Genomic DNA, 17,322 nt, shown 5'->3' on the forward strand with positions numbered 1-17,322 from the left:
ATCAGACACTCCGCGGCGGCGTACAAAAGTCGGATCCGGGCGACGAAATGCGTCCCGAACCCGAAAGCGCGCAGAGTTCCGAGCAGATAGTCGTGATCCACCCTGTCGAACGCCTTCTCTTGGTCGAGGGATAGGAAGGCGACCGACAGACCAGCCTCCTGGGAGCAATGGATGAGGTCCCGGACCAGATGGATGTTATCGTGGATTGTCCGGCCCGGGACCGTGTAGGACTGGTCGGGGTGGATCATGTGGTCCAGCACGGCACCAAGGCGAGCAGACATCGCCCTGGCGAAGATTTTGTAGTCCGTGCTGAGGAGGGAGACCGGGCGCCAGTTGTTAAGGAGGCGGAGATCGCCCTTCTTAGGCAGCAGGACGATGACTGCCCTGCGCCAAGAGAGGGGCATCTCCCCGGTCGCCAGACATTCCCCCAGGACCCGCGCGTAGTCGCCCCCCAGGACGTCCCAGAACGCCCTGTGGAACTCCACGGTCAGCCCGTCCAGCCCCGGGGATTTTCCCCTCGAGAGCCGGGCGAGGGCACCGGTCAGCTCCGCCAGGCTTAGCGGAGCTTCCAGATTTTCGGCCGCAGGTCCTCCCACAAAACTCTACGCGCTTCCTCGCTGGACGGATCCGGAAAGAACAGAGCCCCGTAATATTCATGGGCCCTGTTGTTGACGCCCTCCGGATCCGAGACGAGAGAGCCGTCGTCGGCCAGCAGCGTCAAGAGCTGCTTACGGACACTCTGCCTTTTTTCTAGAGAGTAGAAGAAGGGGGAGCCGCGGTCCAGATCCCGCAGGAACCGGATCCGCGACCTCACGAACGCGCCTCGGGACCCGACGAGCTGCAGGTCCTTCAGCGCGGCCTTCTTCGCTTCGTACACCGTCCGCAGGGCCGGGTCCTGGACGACTTGACCGAGACGGGCTTCCAGGTCGAGCACCTCTTTTTCTAGGCGCCCGACTCTGGCCGCCCGCCTCTTGGTCGACCCCCTCGCGTACTCTTGACAGAAGACGCGGACGTGAGCCTTGCCCACGTCCCACCATAGCCTCAAGGAGGGGAAGCCCCCCTGCTTCCTTCTCCAGTCGGACCAGAATCGACGGAACGAGTCCTGGAACCGCACGTCCTCCAGCAGCCGGTTGTTAAAGTGCCAGTACGCGGACCCCGTCCTCGCGCGGAGCGAAGCGAGCTCCGCCCACACCAGGTGGTGGTCCGAACACGGCACCGGCCGCATGGAGGCCGCCGGGACGCAGGAAACGTACGCCCGAGACACGTAAAGGCGGCCGACTCTAGACCATCCTACTCCAGGCCTCACCCAAGTAAAGGCGCTGGAGTCGGGGTGGAGATTTCGCCAGACGTCCACCAAGTCGAAGGACCCGACCAGGTCCCTCAACTTCTCCATCGCCGTCATGCACTGCGGGGCACCGGAGCGGTCCCTCGCCTCGAGGGTGCAGTTAAAATCCCCCCCGAGGACAATGCAGTCGCCGACGTCGACGGAGCCAAGAAGAGCGGACACCTCTTCAAAGAAGCGCGTTTGCTGCGGGCCGGGCTGAGGGGCGTACACGTTCACGAGATGGAGCGGCATGTCCCCTTGTGCATGAATCTCAAAAAGTTAGTTTTCAGGTGCAGCAGGTAATCAGGAAGGCAAATGGAATGTTGGCCTTCATTGCGAGAGGGATGGAGTACAAATGCAGGGAGGTCCTGCTGCAACTGTATAGGTTATTGGTGAGGCCGCACTTGGAGTACTGCGTGCAGTTTTGGTCACCTTACTTAAGGAAGGATATACTAGCTTTGGAGGGGGTACAGAGACGATTCACTAGGCTGATTCCGGAGATGAGGGGGTTACCTTCTGATGATAGATTGAGTAGACTGGGTCTTTACTCGTTGGAGTTCAGAAGGATGAGGGGTGATCTTATAGAAACATTCAAAATAATGAAAGGGATAGACAAGATAGAGGCAGAGAGGTTGTTTCCACTGGTCGGAGAGACTAGAGCTAGGGGGCACAGCCTCAAAATACAGGGGAGCCAATTTAAAACCGAGCTGAGAAAGAATTTCTTCTCCCATAAGGTTGTGAATCTGTGGAATTCTCTGCCCAAGGAAGCAGTTGAGGCTAGCTCATTGAATGTATTCACATCACAGATAGATAGATTTTTAACCAATAAGGGAATTAAGCGTTATGGGGAGCAGGCGGGTAAGTGGAGCCGAGTCCACGACCAGATCAGCCATGATCTTTTTGAGTGGTGGAGCGGGCTCGAGGGGCTGGATGGCCTACTCCTGTTCCTAATTCTTATGTTTCTAAATGACGATTAATACTATCATCGTGTATTTGTCCAATAATTTGCCCACCACCAAGGTTAGGCTGATTGGCCTGTAATTACTCGGTCTATCCCTTTCCCCCTTTTTAAACAATGTTACAACGTTAGCAATTATCCAGTACCATACTTGTAGCCAGAGAGGATTGGAAAATGATGGTTAAGTCTCTGCTATTTCCTCCCTTACTTCTCTTAACAGCCTGGGTTACATTTCATCTGAGCCTGGTGATTTATCTACTTTAAAGATGCTAAACCCCTTAATACTTCCTCTATTATGTTTATCTCATCTAATATTTCACATTCCTCCTCCTTAACTATAATGTCTGTATCATCCCTCTCTTTCGTGAAGACAGACGCAAAGTATTAATTAAGAACCATACCCACGTCTTCCGCCTCCTCATACAGGTAACCTTTTTGTTTTCTAATAGGCCCTACTCATTCTTTAATTATCCTCTTGCTCTTTATATATAAATCATTATAGTTTATTGAAATGATAGACGTCAGGAGATGGTTCTTTTCCCAGAGAATAGTGGCCCTCTGGAACAAGCTGCCGTTTCACGTGGTGGATGCAGACTCACTGAACTCCTTCAAGCGAAAGCTGGATTTGTTTCTGGCTGCGGCGGAGATCACCTTTTACAGAAGGTGGGTACTGCAGAGAATTCAAGGCCAGAGTGATCTCCTGGATGAGTTTTGATCGACTAGATGGGTTGGAGAGGAATTTCCCAGATTTGTTTTCCAAATAGGCCTGTTTTTTAATCTGTTTTTTTGCCTCTCCCAGGAGACCACATGGTTTGGAGTGGGGTGGAGTGTCTATATTGTGATACACAAGGTATCGCAATTGTGTGGTACAGGCTCAATGGACCCGATGGTCTTTATGTTCAACCAGACTTGGCTTTTGCACAGTGCTAATCCTATCACCCTATAGCAAATGGTGCTACTGCTATAAAAAATGTAACTGTGCTGCAACAAATCTCAGTTTTCTGGAGTGTTGGGTCCTAAAGGTAGGTAAGCATTGGTGGATATAGACTTTCTGCAGTTGCATCACATATCAAAAATCTAATTAAATTATTAAAAATGCAAGTAACCAGTTTTAGTTCGCTGACTAAACCTCAATGGCCAAAATGTTGGTCAAAATTCACTATCTGAGCTCATACACCATAATGCGTGTTCAGAGGGCAATTCACACCCAGGGAATCAAACGTCATCATGGGTCACCAATTTCAGGTGAGTAGGGACCAAAAAAATTGGAAAGAAAGAAAAGAAAGCTTTGCATTTATATAGCGCCTTTATGACCTCAGGACATCCCAAAGCGCTTTACTGTCAACTAAGCACTTTTTGAAGTGTAGTCACTGTTGTAATGTAGACAATGCGACAATCAATTTGCGCACTGCAAGCTCCCACAAACTGCAATGTGATAATGATCAGATAATCTTTTTTTAAGTTGGTTGTGTAGTGTCTGTAGCTCCACATTGTGGACACCTGTGTTACTGCAGCTAGTGCTGTTTAATAAAGAGTAGGTCACCTGACTAGCAGGTCAGAAGATTCCAGACCGGCAGCCATACTACAGGTTGTGTGTTGTGTGCTTCCCTGAAGATATCACATTTGGCGACGGGAATGGGATGTAATTGGATAATACAAAGCTGAAAATTTTGTTGGTGAAGGATTCAGCCAGCTGACAGACTTTGAGAGCTTCTCTGTTTTTGGAAACAGCTACAAATCCAAGGTAACTTACGAGCACACTTGGTTAAACTGCCAGGATCAAAATGGCTGCTCCTATGGGAGTTACAGGGCATCTGGGGCATTTCAATGCAACCGTGAAAGTTTCAGAGCGTATGTGGATTGGCTATAAATGTTTTTCACTGCAAATAATATCATCAAAATTCCCGGTAATGAAGATAATAACCGGGCGGTGTTGGAACGAAAAAGAGCTATATTCTTAACTGAGGACGGGCTCAAGTTGTATGAAACACTGATAAATTTACTTGTGCCTGACAAGCCAAAGGATACAATGTTGAAACAGATTCTAACTAAGTTAGAACAACATTACAGCCCCGTTCTATTAGAAATTGCTGAAAGTTATCGTTTCGGAATACGAAATCAGAAGGCCGAAGAAAGTATCAGTGAGTACATGGTAGCATTAAAAAAGCTATCTATTCATTGTAATTTCAGAGACTTTCAGAACTGAGCATTGCGTGGCCGCTTTGTTTGTAGGATGAAAAATGATGCGATCAGAAGAAAGTTATTGACGATGCCTAACTTGACTTTTGATTTAGCTTGTCAGTCAGCTAGGTCGATGAGCATGGCCGACCAATATTCCCAAGAATTTCATACTAATTTCAGTCATCAGACAACCGAGGTGAATCGCCTGCAGGTTTAAAGTAAAAGGCGGTGGAGCCCCAAAGTCTCTGAAACTGGAAAAGGGAAAGGAGCATTGACGTTCTGCTATCGGGACAACACATGGCTCAAAGTTGTTCATATGTGAAGGCAGAGTGTTTGGTCTGCAGGAAAACTGGGCATCTTGCGAAGGCATGCCGACTGAAGGGTAAACCAGCTTTCAAAGCTTTGAGTAGAAATCCCCAGAGACTACATAGCATGGAAGAACAACAACTGGACGAGGAAATGTTAAGAATTAAACGTCATCAGGAGCATGAGGTTAACGGACAGCGATTTGAAAAGTATTATAATCCACATAGATCTTGCAGGATTCAAGATACCTATGGAAATCGACACTGGTGCATCCGTGAGTGTAGTCCTGGAGTCGACATACCTCGACAAATTGCGGAATTTCCCACTGGGGAAAGCCAAGATAGACGCTACTCGGGAGAGAACATTCCGGTGATAGGTCGTACCTCCGTACCAGTGAAATACAAGGATCATGTTCAGAGCTTGCCTCTAATAGTAATGGCAGGAGACAAGCCTGCCTTACTAGGAAGAAATTGGTTGGGATCACTGAAGCTGGATTGGAGTGAGATTTTTCGTGTTGAAACGAGATTTGCGTCAAAGGATGATATCAAGAATTATCCGAAGGTGTTCTGCGAAACGGGCAGTCCGATCCAAGGCTTCAAGGTGAGTGTCAGGATACAGAAGGACGCTAGATCGGATTACTGCAAGCCACGTTCCGTGCCATATGCACTCAAGGAGAAAGTTGAGCAAGAACTCAAAAGACTAGAGACTGAGAACATTATTTCTAAGATAGATCAATGTAATTGGGTTACATCCATTGTTGTTGTACCTAAGTCCGATGGTAAGGTAAGATTGTGTGGTGATTATAAAGTAACCGTAAACCAGGTTCTAGAGGGTAATGTCCCTAATACATCGGCAAATATAGAAGATTTGTTCACAACAGTGACAGGGGGTCAGATCTTTTCAAAGTTGGATCTTACGAATGCCTACTTACAGCTTGAACTAGATGAGGAGTCCAAGTCATGCTTGACTATAAATACCCACCTAGGCCTATATCAATTTAATAGGCTACCATTTGGAATATCTTCCGCCCCTGCCATATTCCAAGGGGTAATGAACCAGGTTTTGCAAGGTATTGAAGGGATAGTATGTTACTTAGATGACATACTAATTTCAGCACCAAATAGGAAAATTCATAATAACAGATTGAATGAAGTCCTCAAACAGCTAGAGAAGCACAAAGTACGAGTGTCTGCTCGCAAGTGAGAGTTATTTCAAAACTCAGTGGAGTACTTAGGGTACAGAGTAGACAAAGATGGTTTACATCCAACCAAGGAAAAACTGGATGCAATCAGAAATGTACCCACTCCCAAGAATGTCACTGAACTTCGATCATTTTTGGGTCTTTTGAACTATTATGGGACGTTCCTACCAAATTTGGCTACAGTATTACATCCACTGAATGACCTATTGAAAAAACAGGTTCATTGGAAGTGGCCAAAAGAATACGATACAGCATTCAAGGAGTGTAAAAGCAACTTGGTAGAGAGCACCATGTTAGTTCACTATGACGTATCTCAGGAGATCAAGCTAGCATGTGATGCCTCTCTGTATGGAGTTGGGGCAGTAATCTCTCATGTATTACGTAGTGGGGAGGAGAGACCAAGTTGCTTCACGTACTCTCAGTGCCAATGAGCGTAATTATGTGCAAATCGAAAGGGAAGCTTTGGCATTAATTTTTGGGGTCAAGAAGTTCCATAAATACTTGTATGGTCCTAAGTTTACTCTTGTTACGGACCATAAGCCCCTGACAGCAATCCTCCATCCAAAGTCCCCAGTTCCAACATTAGTTGCAGTCCGAATGCAGAGATGGGCTTTGATTTTGTCAGCATATACATATGATATTGAATACAGACGATCAGCTGATCACAGTAATGCTGATGTTATGTCTAGATTGCCTTCCCCATCACAAGTTACACACGATAGGGAAGAGGTGTTCTCTATTTTTCATACATTGATGAACTGCCAGTCACAGCTGAAGAGATTGGTAGAGCAACATAGAAACATAGAAAATAGGTGCAGGCAGGAGTAGGTCATTCGGCCTTTCCAGCCTGCACCGCCATTCAATATGATCATGGCTGATCATTCCCTCAGTACCCCTTTCCTGCTTTCTCTCCATACCCCTTGATCCGCTTAGCCGTAAAGGCCATATCTAACTCCCTTTTGAATATATCCAATGAACTGGCATCAACAACTCTCTGCGTCAGGGAATTCCACAGGTTAACAACTCTCTGAGTGAAGAAGTTTCTCCTCATCTCAGTCCTAAATGGCCTACCCCTTATCCTAAGACTATGTCCCCTGGTTCTGGACTTCCCAGATTAGGAAAAGGGGAGGTGCAACGAGACCTGGGTGTCATGGTACATCAGTCATTGAAGGTTGGCATGCAGGTACAGCAGGCGGTTAAGAAAGCAAATGGCATGTTGGCCTTCATAGCGAGGGGATTTGAGTACAGGGGCAGGGAGGTGTTGCTACAGTTGTACAGGGCCTTGGTGAGGCCACACCTGGAGTATTGTGTACAGTTTTGGTCTCCTAACTTGAGGAAGGACATTCTTGCTATTGAGGGAGTGCAGCGAAGGTTCACCAGACTGATTCCTGGGATGGCGGGACTGACATATCAAGAAAGACTGGATCAACTGGGCTTGTATTCACTGGAGTTCAGAAGAATGAGAGGGGATCTCATAGAAACGTTTAAAATTCTGACGGGTTTAGACAGGTTAGATGCAGGAAGAATGTTCCCAATGTTGGGGAAGTCCAGAACCAGGGGTCACAGTCTAAGGATAAAGGGTAAACCATTTAGGACTGAGATGAGGAGAAACTTCTTCACCCAGAGAGTGGTGAACCTGTGGAATTCTCTACCACAGAAAGTTGTTGAGGCTAATTCACTAAATATATTCAAAAAGGAGTTAGATGTAGTCCTTACTACTCGGGGGATCAAGGGGTATGGCGAGAAAGCAGGAATGGGGTACTGAGGTTGCATGTTCAGCCATGAACTCATTGAATGGCGGTGCAGGCTCGAAGGGCCGAATGGCCTACTCCTGCAACTATTTTCTATGTTTCTATGTTTCTATGTTTCCCCAACATCGGGAACATTCTTCCCGCATCTAACTTGTCCAGTCCCGTCAGAATCTTATACGTTTCTATGAGATCCCCTCTCATCCTTCTAAACTCTAGGCCCAGTTGATCCAGTCTCTCCTCATATGACAGTCCAGCCATCCCTGGAATCAGTCTGGTGAACCTTCGCTGCACTCCCTCAATAGCAAGAATGTCCTTCCTCAGATTAGGAGACCAAAACTGAACACAATATTCCAGGTGAGGTCTCACTAAGGCCCTGTACAACTGCAGTAAGATCTCCCTGCTCCTATACTCAAATCCCCTAGCTATGAAGGCCAACATACCATTTGCCTTCTTCACCGCCTGCTGTACCTGCATGCCCACTTTCAGTGACTTGATGAACCATGACACCCAGGTCTCGTTGCACCTCCCCTGTTCCTAATCTTCCGCCATCCAGATAATATTCTGCCTTCGTGTTTTTGCCCCCAAAATGGATAACCTCACATTTATCCACATTATACTGCATCTGCCATGCATTTGCCCATTCACCTAACCTGTCCAAGTCACCCTGCAGTCTCTTAGCGTCCTCCTCACAGCTCACAACTTCACCCAGTTTAGTGTTATCCGCAAACTTGGAGATATTACACTCAATTCCTTCATCTAAATCGTTAATGTATATTGTAAAGAGCTGGGGTCCCAGCACTGAGCCCTGCGGCACTCCACTACTCACTGCCTGCCATTCTGAAAAGGACCCCTTTATCCCGACTCTCTGCTTCCTGTCTGCCAACCAGTTGTCTATCCACATCAGTACATTACCCCCAATACCATGCGCTTTGATTTTGCACACCAATCTCTTGTGTGGGACCTTGTCAAAAGCCTTTTGAAAGTCCAAATATACCACATCCACTGGATCACCCTTGTCCACTCTGCTAGTTACATCCTCAAAAAATTCCAGAAGATTCGTCAAGCATGATTTCCCTTTCATAAATCCATGCTGACTTGATCCGATCCTGTCACTGCCTTCCAAATGCGCTGCTATTTCATCCTTAATGATTGATTCCAACATTTTCTCCACTACTGATGTCAGGCTAACCGGTCTATAATTACCCGTTTTATCTTTCCCTCCTTTTTTAAAAAGTGGTGTTACATTAGCTACCGTCCAGTCCATAGGAACTGATCCAGAGTCGATAAGACTGTTGGAAAATGATCACCAATGCATCCACTATTTTTAGGGCCACCTCCTTAAGTAGTCTGGGATGCAGACTATCAGGCCCAGGGGATTTATCGGCCTTCAATCCCATCAATTTCCCAAACACAATTTCCCGCCTAATAAGGATATCCTTCAGTTCTTCCTTCTCACTAGATCTACTGTCCCCTAGTACAATCGGAAGGTTATTTGTGTCTTCCTTCATGAAGACAGAACCGAAGTATTTGTTCAATTGGTCTGCCATTTCTTTGTTCCCCATTATAAATTCACCTGAATCCGACTGCAAGGGACCTACATTTATCTTCACTAATCTTTTTCTCTTCACATATTTGTAGAAGCTTTTGCAGTCAGTTTTTATGTTCCCTGCAAGCTTCCTCTCATACTCTATTTTCCCCCTCTTAATTAAACCAAACGTGCCCATCAGTTATGTCAAAGGTGTATGATTATATTGCAAATGGATGGCCAAACCAGGCAACAGACAAAGCTGTTCATCCATTCTTCATTCGTAGGAATGAATTATCAGTCGATAAAGATTGTATCATGTGGAGTGCAAGAGTGGTTATACCAAATAAATTCAGGTCCAAATTATTAGAAGACCTCCATGACCAGCACCTGGGAATGTGCTTGACCAAGAGTTTTGCACGCAGTTACTTATGGTGGCCAGGTCTTGATAAAGATATAAAGTACATCATAAGTCAGTGAACGACATGTCAATCGGTAAGCAAGCAACCACCATCAGTACCATTACAGCCATGGAAATGGCCTCCCAGGGTGTGGCAAAGGCTACATATTGATTTTGCTGAGCTAGAAGGACAACAATTGTTCATTGTGATTGATAGCCATTCGAAGTGGGTCGAGGTGTTTCCAAATAACAAGTAAAACATTAGACATTTTGCGAAGATTATTTTCTTCATTTGGCCTCCCAGAAGAAATTGTTTTGAATAATGGACCACAATTTCGTTCAGAAGAATTTGCACAGTTCACAAGCAAAAATGGTGTGAAACATTATCAAAGTTCCACCGTACCACCCTGCTTCAAATGGTGCAGCAGAGCACACTGTACAAATTGTAAAACGGGACCTCATCAAACAAATGTTGGATCCAAATCCAAAGAAACGACAGTTGTCTTTGGACCACAAATTGGCTAATTTTCTAATAAAGTATCGTAATACTCCTCACACAACTACTGGTAGAACACCAGCAGAGTTGTTTCTCAAACGACAGCCACGAACCAGATTCTCGTTGTTAAAACCAAACTTGGCACAGTCCGTAGAAGAGAAACAATTAAGACAGAAAGAGAATCATGATAGAGGTAGAGTAAAAGAGAGAAGTGTGAAATTAAATCTGAAGGAAAGAGTGAAGAACCGTCACCATAAATGGGTAAAGTGGTTACCAGGAAGAACGCTGAAGATATGTAGTCCTTGCACATATTTGGTCAAGACGTTTGATAATGGACAGGTTAGGTTTGTTCACATTGATCATATTTTACACACAGACATGGAAGTAGTTGAGAGTGGGAGTGATTCAATTATTTCTGACTCATCAGATAGTTTTGATACACCAGTGGCATATCCTACATCCAAGGTACTGGAAACAAATCCAAGAGAAAGTCAGAATTTAAGTCTGAGTCCGAGTCAGGAAAACAAACAGTCTGAAGTTCGAGAGAGTTCGAATGGAAATCAAGGGCATCCCTTGGAGGAAAACTTCCCTCAGGATCAGCCCCGAATGAGTTTAAATTCGACACGTTTCGAAGGTTCTGTTCGAGAGCGAAGGTATCCTCTTTGAAACAGAGAACAAGTGGTTAAGCTTGGTTTGTAAATATGGCAAAATAAGTCCATATTCTTTGTTAAGTATAAACATGCAAGTTATGTATGATGATTGCTTGTTATAATAACTTCTTCATTAAGGAGGGAGAAGTGTAATGTCTGTAGCTCCGCACTGTGGACGCCTGTGTTACTGCAGCTTGTGCTGTTTAATAAAGAGTAGGTCACCTGACCAGCAGGTCAGAAGATTCCGGACCGGCAGCCATCTTACAGGTTGTGTGTTGTGTGCTTCCCTGAAGATATCACAGGTTGAGGGATAAATATTGGACAGGTAACATTTGTTTTTACATGAGTTGTTATTATCTGGAATGCACTGCCTGAAAGGACGGTGGAAGCAGATTCAGTAGTAACTTTCAAAAGGAAATTAGATAAATACTTGAAGAGGAAAAATTTGCAGGGGTATTGAAAAAAAGTGCAGGGAAGTAGGTCTAATTGGATAGTTCTTTCAAAGAGTCAGCACAGGCATCATGGGCCAAATGGCCTCCTTCCGTACTGTATGATTCTATGAATTAAATCCCGCAGAGTTTAATGATAGGTGAGATGTAAACTAGACAGAGCAAATTTATCTTTAAGAGGAACTTGCTCTTATTTAGTTTGTTGCTAAGCAGAGCAATTTGTATTTAAAAAATAAAGAAATCAAAGCCATTTCATTACCTGCTCTAAAGGTGCTTGGATCACGTTTACAGACACATTACTTGATACTGACTCTACATGCAGGCCACTCGTGGTTGTAGAGAATGCGTCTAAATTTTCCATCATTTTTTTAGTCACATATACTGCTGCACACGCAAGAAGTGCTTCCAAAAACTCCAAGAAAACCATCTGAATAAAAAAGTTTGCTGCTTGCATCATCATAACATAAAACACTTTTATTATGTTTGCAAACACTTTGGCCAGAAATTTCGTCAGTGGGGTGGGGGGGGGGAATTGGTGGGGGGGGGGGGGAAGAGGTGGGTGATTGGGGGCAGTGGGTGGGGGGAGGGAGGGGGCAGTGGTTGGGGGGAGGGAAAAGGGGAGTGGGAGGGGGCGGTGGGTAGGTGGAAGGGGGCGGCCAAGGCGGGCGGGGAACCTGGGTTTCTTTCTGGCCCTGCTGACTTTACCAGCAGGACCTAATTTGAATGCGAGGCCCCAGTTACCCACCTGCAGCCAGTCAGCTTGAAAGAATGGCTGGCTGCGGGCGGGTAGGCTTCAGTTGCAAGAGGTCAGTCTGGCTAGAGATCGCGAGAGGGGGGTCGGGAATTGGCAGGGGGTCAGTAATCGGCGGGTCCTGTGTCAGGAATCAGTAGGGGATTGGCAATTGGGTAGGAGGGAGCGAGGATGAGCGGGGGGGGTTACAGGATCAGCAGAGGTTTGGGGATTGAGGTGGTTGGGGATCAGCAGATGGTGGAGGTTGGGGGGGGGGTCAGGGATTGGCAGGCAAGCAGATGATCCCAGGGTGGGATTGGGGATTGCGGGGGTAGGTCGGCTGGGGATCAGGGCGGTGGGGGCGGAGGATCGGCAGGGGGCCAGAGAATTGGGGCCAGAGGATTGGGGCCAACCTCACCATCATCGTTGGGGGGGGGGCGGTGGCGAGGCCTGAGAATGCGATCGGAGGCCTGGTGAGGGAGAGTCACTGACGCGGGTGTTGGGTTAGGTAGGGATCCTGGATCCGGGAAGTAGGTATAAAGCCACTTACCTTCGGGATGCAGCAGTCCCCGCCTCTGTTTAACTGCAAATTGTGTGAAATCCGTCCCCAGGCAGTTACATTCAAAATGGCCGGGGAAATAGTGGCTTGCAGCTTCATTTCAATATTTAAATTGAGGTAATGCCCTCCTGGGAGTGTGTTGGTCACCTGCCCTTGTCCCGCTTCGGCAAAACCAGAAGTGGGTGGGTTGGAGGTGGGATGAGGTCAGGAATCCCATTTTTAATAATTTAACTGCCCCACGTTGCAAACCCATTCATTTTTTTAGGGGGAAATTCCGGCCAGCGTTGCTAGAAGTAAATCAGCGTGCTTTTGAATTTTTTACACTCATTTGAAAATGAAGGAAAGAAATTGCAGAATGTCCCAAAGCACTTAACAACCGATCAAGTACTGTCGTAATGTGGTTACTGTTGTAATGTAGGCAAACACAGCAGCCAACTTATGCACAGTTATGTATGCTTTACATTATACTTCAGAACCCCTTCCAAGTGATAGTTGGTAGCAATCTTGTCTCAGAGTCAGAACGTTATGGGTTAAAACCCCAAACTTTAAAAATTAAGACCTAAAGTACCTCTATGTTCATGTTATTGTAGATTCCATCAGACACTGCAGGGTTATCCTCAGACAAAATCTCTACTATCCGAGTTGCTGTTAAGTGTCTGTTCAATAAATTTAGATCCTGCAATTACAGAATAAAATGAAAACTGGGACAAATGCACTTTTTTTATATAAGTGTAAAAAGCAAGATTATATATAATTTAGTAAATTTGAATTATAAAATATCACATTTTCTTTACCGTGAAACTTCCCTTCCCAAAGGGACAGTATAAATGACCACGGTCCCTGCTCTTGATAGTTACACAGCAAACCCTGATGCGAAATACATTGGGTTACATAGAAACATAGAAATTAGGTGGAGTAGGCCATTCAGCCTTTCGAGCCTGCACCACCATTCAATAAGATCATGGCTGACCATTCAACCTCAGTACCCCTTTCCTGCTTTCTCTCCATACCCCTTGATCCCTTTGGCTGTAAGGGCCATATCTAATTCCCTTTTGAATATATCTAATGAACTGGCCTCAACAACTTTCTGCGGTAGAGAATTCCACAGTTTCTCCTCATCTCGGTCCTAAAATGGCTGACCCCTTATTCTTAGACTGTGACCCCTGGTTCTGGAACTCCCCAGCAACAGGAACATTCTTCCTGCCTTTAATCTGTCCAATCCCCTCAGAATTTTGTATGTTTCTATGAGATCCCCTCTCATTCTTCTAAACTCCAGTGGATACAAGCCCAGTTTATCCAGTCTCTCCTCATATGTCAGTCCAGCCATCCCGGGAATCAATCTGGTGAACCTTCGCTGTACTCCCTCAATAGCAAGAACATCCTTCCTCATATTAGGAGACCAAACCTGAACACAATATTCCAGATGTGGCCTCAGCAAGGCTCTGTACAAGTGCAGTAAGACCTCCCTGCTCCTATACTTAAATCCTCTAGCTATGAAGGCCAACATACCATTTGCCTTCTTCACTGCCTGCTTTACCTACATGCCAAACTTCAATGATTGATGTACCATGACACCCAGATCTCGTTGTACCTCCCCTTTTCCTAATCTGTCACCATTCGGATACTATTCTGCCGTTCTGTTTTTGCCACCAAAGTGAATAACTTCACATTTATCCACATTGTACTGCATCTGCCATGCATTTGCCCACTCACCTAACCTGTCCAAGTCACCCTGCAGCCTCTTAGCATCCTCCTCACAGGTCACACCGCCCAACTTAGTGTCAACTGCAAACTTGGAGATATTGCATTCAATTCCTTCATCTAAATTATTGATGTATATTGTAAATAGCTGGGGTCCCAGCACTGAACCCTGCGGCACTCCACTGGTCACTGCCTGCCATTCTGAAAAGGACCCATTTATTCCGACTCTCTGCTTCCTGTCTGCCAACCAGTTCGCTATCCACGTCAATACATTACCCCCAATACCATGTGCTTTAATTTTGCACACCAATCTCTTGTGTGGGACCTTGTCAAAAGCCTTTTGAAAGTCCAAATACACCACATCCACTGGTTCACCCTTGTCCACTCTACTAGTTACATCCTCAAAAAATTCTAGAAGATTTGTCAAGCATGATTTCCTTTTCATAAATCCTGTCACTGCTTTCCAAATGCGCTGCTATTTGATCTTTAATAATTGATTCCAACATTTTCCCCATCACCGATGTCAGACTAACCAATCTATAATTCCCTGTTTTCTCTCTCCCTCCTTTTTTAAAAAGTGGTGTTACCCTCCAGTCCATAGGAACTGATCCAGAATCAATAGAATGTTGGAAAATGATCACCAATGCATCCAGTATTTCTGGAGCCACTTCCTTAAGAACTCTGGGATGCAGCCTATAAATCCTGGGGATTTATCGGCCTTCAATCCCATCAATTTCCCGAACACAATTTCCTGACTAATAACGATTTCCGGGTTAGGCCGGGCAGTTGAGTTTCGTAAGAAATCATGAATCCGAAGAAATTGCGAATTATAAAAGAAATAATGATTTTATTAAAAAAAACTTGTGCCAGCTCAGCAGACACAGAGAGCCAAGGTCAAGACAGAAAAACAGGCCTTCAAGGCCTAGCTATGGCGAGAAGGGATTTAGCAAGGGTATCAAGACATTTGGACAGAGATAAAGAAGAAGGTGACCTCATAGGTACCCTTTCCCCTGTGATTGGACAATTGAATGGGTAAAAAATGATTGATGCAAGATATTCACTGGCCTAACGAAATAAGGTATAAAAACAGGCAACCGAGAGAAAGAAACAGGCAGACTGAGGAGAGAGCTCCCTCAAGGTGGATCTCATGTGGGCTTCGGCCTAACACCTTGGTCAAACTCAAACCTCTGAGGTGGGCCCCCCCACAATGGCTTCGGCCTAACACTCCACCAGCTCAGGATCCATTCAGAGGCCACCGTTCTGCCTCAACGTCCATCCATTCCGTTCCGCGACCGTAGATCGTGTTCCTCTATCACGGGTTGTATGTCTACTATATCTAACTTAATCACGTGTTGCTCTTTAATAAAACGCCTTACAACTCCTAAGACCCATTGGGTAATCTCTGCTTGACCTGTGATACAAATCTTACAAGTTGCATGCCAAATTCACTGTGTCGATAGATTTTTGAATATTAAGGTATCAAGGGATATGGGGATAGTGAAGGAAAGTGGAGTTGAGGTAGCAAATCATCCATGATCTCATTGAATGGCGGAGCAGGCTCAAGGGGCCAGATGGCCTATTCCTGCTCCTAATTCTTATGTTCTTATATCTCGGCTCACACATGAATAACAGCCGCTTGGACAAAATCTTCGAAGTCCAAAAGGTGTCAACATTTTCAGGAGAGATGGGAGAAAATTGCACCACCTAATTCCATGATTTCCATTATTCTGGGGGCAAATATTGCTGCATTCCATGGACTTCCAGTGTCAAATCATTTAATATTGAACCCAATTATTTTCCAATACAATAGTTCCTTGTTCTCACCTGCTGGTTTTGAAGGCTTACACCTGAACCTAGATAAGGTTCCACTTATATGGCCATTACCTAAGTAATTTAGCATGTTTTTCATCCTCATCGCTCATCTAAATTCACTTCTTCAGTTCCTATTGCTGCAGTAGTGAATCCTGTAAGTAATTACCATTCCCTAGAACACATGCAATTCCATTGTCTTCCTCCTCTAAGCAAGGTGGAGGGCAATCCACTGTGGTCTGGCAGGAGCACTCACAAAAAGTGGTTATTACATTACCAAATACAGACCGTTAGATAGGATTCTTGCACCATGTATACAGCTGTTTGAGGTAATATTAAGGACCAAAGATATTTGGGAAAGGTTTGGACGAGCTCAGAAGGAGAATGCCAGAAGTTAGTTAGGAGTTATTTTGTTTGATAGCCCACTGATGTGCGAAGTGTGGTATATTTATTATTTTATATCATTACACAAAGACAAGTTGTACCAATTGAACTAAATGACTCTGATCATAACTGTTGCTCTGTATGTTCAGTGGTAAAATACAACAGTGTCATGATTCTATCACCTTACCAAGTGATTTCTCAAAAGATTGAAGAAACAGACATGCAAAAGACACAAATATATCTAGTTCAGACCACAAGGGAGTACCAACATTACACCCCTGGGGTGTGCTACCATGGAGTTAGATGTTGGGGAGTTCGGAGCACACCCCTAAACTTAAGATGCTGATCCTCATGGCAGTGACTAGTACCACTGTACCTAAGATAATACCCAAGACAAGACCCTAAGCTTGTAATAATACCATAAAAAAATGTCAGTGACTAGTGATATTCCTTAATATAATATTCTATCATGAGATAAATCATTGTTGCAGACAAGACTGAGTGTACCTTGAGCATCCATATGAAGTGCCTCATTGTCATGATGTTGGTGTTGGGTGGCCTACGGGTTTGTTCACAGTAAACTCTGTACACCTCCCAGCATTTATTTACGTAGCCAAGTGCGATTTCAGTACTTTGACGTTCTTGAAATAAATTCCCTGCATCAAAAGGGAGCCCATCAGGAATCAGAGAACAAAGGGAAAACAGCAAGGTTGGTTACATTTATCGTTTAACCTCCTAATTTCTCCTTTTAAATGCTGCTCAGTTCAGTATGCATGCCACATTTCCATCTTACTGCTTTATTGGGATACAAAAACAGCAATGTAATCAACTATTCATAAGACGGTAAAGTTCATATTTTATAAAAATATAGAAAACCATCTCATAAGAACATAAGAAT

At 45.1% G+C, this 17,322-nt stretch overlaps 1 protein-coding gene across 6 annotated transcripts in view; it reads right to left on the reverse strand.

Annotated features, from left to right (window-relative positions):
• rsph10b (radial spoke head 10 homolog B) overlaps positions 1–17,322 on the reverse strand; it is a 145,361-nt gene that overhangs the window by 69,391 nt on the left and 58,648 nt on the right. For 5 of the 6 annotated variants that reach the window (XM_070900776.1, XM_070900778.1, XM_070900774.1 and 2 more), the window contains 3 exons: positions 16,932–17,080; positions 13,099–13,206; positions 11,501–11,668 (listed from right to left, as the gene is read on the reverse strand). In XM_070900776.1, the coding sequence (XP_070756877.1) occupies positions 11,501–11,668; positions 13,099–13,206; positions 16,932–17,080 (425 nt within the window). The remainder of the gene's footprint in view (positions 1–11,500; positions 11,669–13,098; positions 13,207–16,931; positions 17,081–17,322) is intronic. The other variant, XM_070900775.1, reaches the window with a different exon arrangement.

The sequence above is a fragment of the Pristiophorus japonicus genome, chromosome 15, assembly GCF_044704955.1.
Source record: "Pristiophorus japonicus isolate sPriJap1 chromosome 15, sPriJap1.hap1, whole genome shotgun sequence".
NCBI classification, from domain to species: Eukaryota; Metazoa; Chordata; class Chondrichthyes; family Pristiophoridae; genus Pristiophorus; species Pristiophorus japonicus.